General features: G+C 34.8%; 1 protein-coding gene across 1 annotated transcript; it reads left to right on the forward strand.

The window, feature by feature from the left end:
* Positions 1–429: 429 nt before the first annotated feature.
* LOC110410255 (putative cation transporter HKT1;4) lies at positions 430–2,368 on the forward strand (the record flags this gene model as incomplete). Its single annotated transcript, XM_021419883.1, has 3 exons — positions 430–494; positions 616–843; positions 1,923–2,368. Coding segments are annotated over 3 exons (492 nt in total), but the record flags the coding sequence as incomplete, so codon positions are not given.
* Between the last annotated feature and the right edge of the window lie 3,641 nt (positions 2,369–6,009).

Consider the following 6,009-nt stretch of genomic DNA (forward strand, 5'->3'; position numbering starts at 1 on the left):
GTACACAATTAGCATTTGGTGCTCGCAAATTGTGTGGAAATCAAATTGGCTAGTCATATCATTACTGAAGTGGTTTATTGAATCGGTTCTTTTTTGACCCCACAAATCGAGTTTTCCACCTGTTCTATCCTTCGTCCTCACACTTTCAGGATTCACCATATCACCATTGGTATAAGTTGCATTTCGGAATGATCTTGATCAGAATTTAATTTTTCTTTTCTTTTGCAGCCAAAAGAAAATTCATTAGATAAATTAATCAAAAATGTTCATGGTTCATAGCTAACATATCACTAGATATGTGACAATATTAGAGCAAGCGCCTAATTGTATAGAGACATAACAAGGGCCGAAAAGGAATTGCAGAGTACATCTCAACACAAACAGGATTGTTGATAAATTAAAGGAAAATTCTGAGCAGTCTGACAAACAAACGGTCGAAGTGAGTTCAACAAGGAAAATGCCCTATCCCCTACTCAATCACCGTGTATAAGAAGGTTCCCCGTCGTTGCCGTACAAAAAATATTTAGATATGCACACGTACATATTTATTTATTTATTTAATTCGTTGTATGCATATAGTTAAGAATTTATATAATTTAAAGTATTTTTTTTCAGGTATCTCCCTCCACATACTTCCCTTCTACCCACTAAATATCAGGAAAGGAATTCAGGGAAGGGCCAGGCAAGTGAAAATCAAGGGAGGAGCATTTTGGAGTGTCTGTTATTCTCTCAGCACTCATACTTGGCCATCTTCATTATCCTGGTTTGCATCACCGAAAGGGAAAAGATTAAGGAAGATCCACTCAACTTCAATGTGTTGAGCATCGCCATCGAAGTGATAAGGTAGGCCCCTTATGCTTACCTATTTTTAGATTCTCTTTGTTAATCAAATAAAATAATTTGGGAGAAATACCAACTGTTAAAACTTCACCCATAAAATTAAAACATACGTAACACTAATTTAGTTATAAATGTTTCAATGCATAATGTTATTTATATAGAAGTTAACTTCTTTTAATTTAAAATCTTCAAAGTTAATGCCTTCCAAAAAAATAAAATAAAAAATCCAAAAATAATTTTGCTCTCCCTAATTTTCAAAGAGCCACAACTACCTTTCATAATCCAAAAATCACCTTCTTCCCAAAAGTCCACAAGCCAATTAATCCCAAGACCAATTAACAACACGTACGAAATTATCCAAGAAGTGAAAACTTCCAACCATTTCCCTGCCTTGCACTGTCAACCACTTATATAATGCCTCCAAGTTTCACTTGGATATATAAAAATAAAAAATAGGTGCCTATTGGACTAAAGCCCCAATAGGTCCCTATTGTGGTGCGGTTGGCACAAAAATTGCCCATCGTGCCGCAGCTCTTGCCCTTGAGCAAGGCTATTTGCGACATAGTGAGGCTACCACAATCACACTGCAAGTGTAGTGGGATGTCCACTAACTCCCCGCAAACACCACCCCCCTTTTCTTCTTTATTCCAATTTCATCTGGAGTTTTGTTTTGCATGTTTCTGTTTTACACTTTTCTGTAGGTCAGTGATGGAAATACCCGTGCACAGTAACATCGTTTTTTCACTTTCCTTTCATGTTTCTTCTTTATGATAATTTTAGTAATTAATAATAAATATATAAATAAAACTAAAGTTTTATACAAATTCATAAATAAGAAATTAAATATATAATCATGAAATATATAATATTCAAGTTGTTTAATACCACTGTGCAAATGAGATTTCACTGCATCAAGCATCCATAATGATAGCCCTTAGCAATAGAGGCATCGCACAAAAGTTTGCCTAACAATGAACATAATGATCAGTATGACAAATCCATATTATCTCTCTCGTGTGTACATTCCAAACTTTCTTTTCCATATAATAAATAATAAATAAAAATTTATATTCATTCTGCAGCGCTTACGGGAATGTTGGCTTCTCAACTGGTTATAAGTGTAAAAGCCAAGTGAAACCTGAAAGCTTCTGCATAGATACCTGGGCTGGATTTGTAGGGAGGTGGAGTAACATGGGAAAGTTAATCCTCATCGTTGTAATGTTCTTTGGAAGGCTAAAGAAATTCCTTGTGAAAGGTGGTGAAGCCTGGAAAGTCTCTTAGTTAATGCTGGATCCAAAGTTATGTCCAAAAAGCTTGTGCAGCCACCAGGCTTTTGGTGTTTTCTGTGATGTAAATTGGTACTGTATACCACAAGCCAAGAATAATCCTTATGTTGTATTTTGAGTTTTTGCGACCTCTTGGATTATAAAGTGTAGTAAAGCTTCTCCAAAAATAGTATCTTATATTCTAGAGGCTTTCATATCCGTGTTTGAGTTTAATCTTATGATATGTTGATTCTTTCTCAACTTTGTTCAAAAGTAGCACCTCAGGTGTCAGTTCTTCATTGTAGTTAGGCACCAAAATTTGAATTTGAACTTTATCTTTGACACCCCAATCTTATCCATTTGTTGCATCTCTTTCTTCTTCTCTAAATTTTTTATTTTTGTCTTTGGTGCTCCAAGAACCAAGGTCTTTTTCTTTAGGAATCAATTGTTTGTCTATAGACTTGTGCTTGTTGACTCTTTCTTCTTTGTGCCTTATGTTTTCCTAGAATCAATTCTTGCTTTTTGAGTTGTCGATTTTTATTTGTTCCAATAGCTTCTGTATTTTCCAAAACTGACTTTTCCTTTTAGAAAATTGATTCCTCTTATAAGAAGAAAATAAATTTTGCTTTTTGTATAATGGAGAATCGATTCTTTACTTTCAAATGGTTGATTCTTGAGGTTGGTAGTTTAGAGTTCGAATTTGTTTAAAAGCATTTTCTTCGCATAATCAACTTCAAAACTCTTGAGGATTTTCTTCAAGTTTAAAAACATTTTTTAGCATTTCCAAAGCATATTTAAATCAATCAATTTTGTCATTTCAAAATCAAGGTGAAGCTAACAAAATTGATTGTGCCTAGCACCACAAATCCAAGCTTAGTAGCTTTCATATCTTGGTCATCCTTTGTAACACTCTCAATTTTTTGATGTAAACTAAGAATGATTTATGAAATATGTAGAGTCTTAAGGACTTTGATGATAGGATATGAATGCCTAATGTTTAAGAGTGTACATATTGACACTTAAGCAAAACTTTGAGGAACTATGTGATAAATCCCATAATTTGAGGTTTTTATTAAGATTTGTCATTATCTTTATGAGTTTGTGTATGGGATTAACTTAGATGGATGATTTAAGGTGTAATATCAACCGAGAATAATATTGGAATGTTAAACTTGGACTTTGTAGTTTTTGGGAAGCTTAAAACTGCCGACATGGGTGACTGTATCGATACATTCATGGCAGGATAAACAACAAAGGCCCAAGAAGAATATTCTATTGATACATTTGAAAATGTATCGATAGATTTGGTCAAAGATGAACATGTATAGATACATAGTCCAAACATATTAATACATTTAAAGTAGAAAACACCTAAGGCCATTCTGCCTAAAATGTATCGATATATTCATTCGAAATTAGGGCAGATGTATCAATACATTGTCAAAATATATTGATACATCAAAGAGGAAAGGCAAAATAAAAAGGGGATTTTGAGCCATTTCGTCTAACCCTTTCTTTCAGCTCTTTCTTTCCCTTTTTGTCTTTAGAAACTCGAAGCCTTAAGGCCTTAAGCAAATTTTTGAAGTGATTTGAGGGTATTTGGAGCTTGGGAAACCATTTTGGAGGTAAGAGTTAATGATTTTACCGATTATTTTCCACTTTAATCGGTTAAAAGCTAAGAAATTTGATTTTCTCCAAATTTGGTGATTTTCCTTTTTGGCTTGGATTGGGGAATTTGGAGATAAGACTCATATAATCTGATTTCTAAGGTATGGGTTTAGCTCATTAATGAAGGATTTGAGATTAAATAGTTGGATTGCTAAGATTTAGTTAATTGGTGAAAAGTTGGCATTTTTTGCAGGTCAGGAATAATTAATCTTTTGATGTTCTGATGTGTTTTAAAGGGGAAAAAAAGTTAAATTAACTTATTGGCAAGTTAGACGACGATTGGAGTTTAAGGATCGGAGCTTGGCTGGGAGTGCCTCATATTGTCATTGTGAGTGGGTTTAGTTTAATATGCATGTAAAGCATGACGTATGAAAAATGTGTTACATTGGTATTAGAATGAAATATGTATGCCTAGACAAATGAACCTAGGATAAAGAACAATTTATAAGTATATGTGAATTGTGTGTGATTGCTTTATGATGTGAGCCACATGGGTGGTTTATGTCTAGACTAGGACGTTTAGAGGCTATGATGAACCTTAGGAATAGATTACCCTAGGTGAATGATATGTTGCAATGATTTGATTGAATAATGCCTTGGAGACTTAGAGGCTATTAGAACCTAATAGAGCTTAAGACGATTAAAGCTCAAGAAATGTGAATTAAGGTTTGATAAGGAAATTGTCAATGGTAAAGGCATAATGGCTTTACTTGTAGATTTGTGTTTCTATTTGAGAAATGAATTTTGGACGCTGATCTAATTTGAGGTTAAGTGGATTTCTGTCCCTTTGTGACAATTTGTGTGCTTGTAAGGATGATGGTAAGTAGGGACGGTGGCACTAATCTCGCTTGTGATTCTTAACTGTAGTGTTTTGATACCATTCGTTGAGATTACTCCAAGTGATGCAGATGTCAGGAGTTTACTCCGGTCGATTATTTGTTTTTCGTCAACTGTTTTGACATTGTGTGTGATCTGTTCTCTACCTATTGCTTTGGCACATGCATGATTTGTTCTCCGACTATTGCTTCAGCACGTGCATAATATGTTTCTCCACCGATTGGCCACTAAGCGTGTTTGACTATGTCCAAGAGAGGACCACTTGTTGATTTGATTTGTATATAATGTGAGATAATCATGGAAAGGCTTAGATAAATGTAATATGATTACGATATGATACTTTGATGACTAGAGTGTGCTGTGAAGAATGATTTGAATAATTTTTGTTCAGCTTCGAGAGTAAGCCTAATGATATGTGCAATAATCTCTAGAGACATTGAGGATGAGGATATTCCCTCATGTTGGAAATATAGGAATAGTGATATGCTTTGTACTTGGAGATGTTTGCTGGAACATTTAGTTGCACGAAAGGTGCATATATTTTATATATATATTTCATATAAACACATATAAGTTAGTTTATCTATACCATTCATTGAGTATTATAGTATTCACCTATTTGTATACCATGTGCAGATAAATAGGCCATAAAGTTGTGTGGTAAAGGTTGTCCAACGATAAGTCAATTTTGGCATCCGATAGGTTCTCCGTTTTGGTCAATCCATTGAGTCAGTTAAAGCTTTTAACTATAGATAATGTGTGTAGGCATTGAGTACCATGTTATACTATGCGTAAGTACAAACCCTCCTTGATTGGTCAGTGTATGGCCTTTGACCATTTCTATAAACTATGTGCCAGGGATAATGTATTTGCGTTGGTGTTTGAATTTAATATGAATATTTGATTATTAAATCCCTTGGCTTGTGTTATATGATTTTGGACTCTGAGGCTTACTAGGGTCCGTGGGCTTGTCTGTTAGGCTAGTGCATCATTGGTCATGGCCCCCTGATTTGGGTCGTGACAAAGTTAGTATTAGAGCATTTAGGTTAGAGACTCCTAGGTGAAATTGTGTCTGTTAATAGAGTGTCAGGGATTTATGTAGAGTTTTGCTCATGGCTGGTGACTGCAACACTAATTATGAATAAGAGGCTGCATAAACTCCCAAAGTTTTAGTACGCCTACTTTTTGGATTTTGGAATTTTGATTATGAACATGGTTTTGCTTTGTCTTAGTACAGGATGCCTCTTAAGACGAGAACTACCTTAAGGGCCACGGAAGAGTGAGATGCCTTGGATAATTCTACAGAACCACCATGAGTGTCCACGTCAAAGAACCGTGGTAGGAGTAGAGGAATGAAACACACTGTAAATACGAAACCAAGCTATATGTACAATAGTGA

The sequence above is a fragment of the Theobroma umbraticum genome, unplaced genomic scaffold, assembly GCF_002168275.2.
Source record: "Theobroma umbraticum cultivar Fairchild unplaced genomic scaffold, ASM216827v3 scaffold_56.0, whole genome shotgun sequence".
Classification (NCBI taxonomy): Eukaryota; Viridiplantae; Streptophyta; class Magnoliopsida; order Malvales; family Malvaceae; genus Theobroma; species Theobroma umbraticum.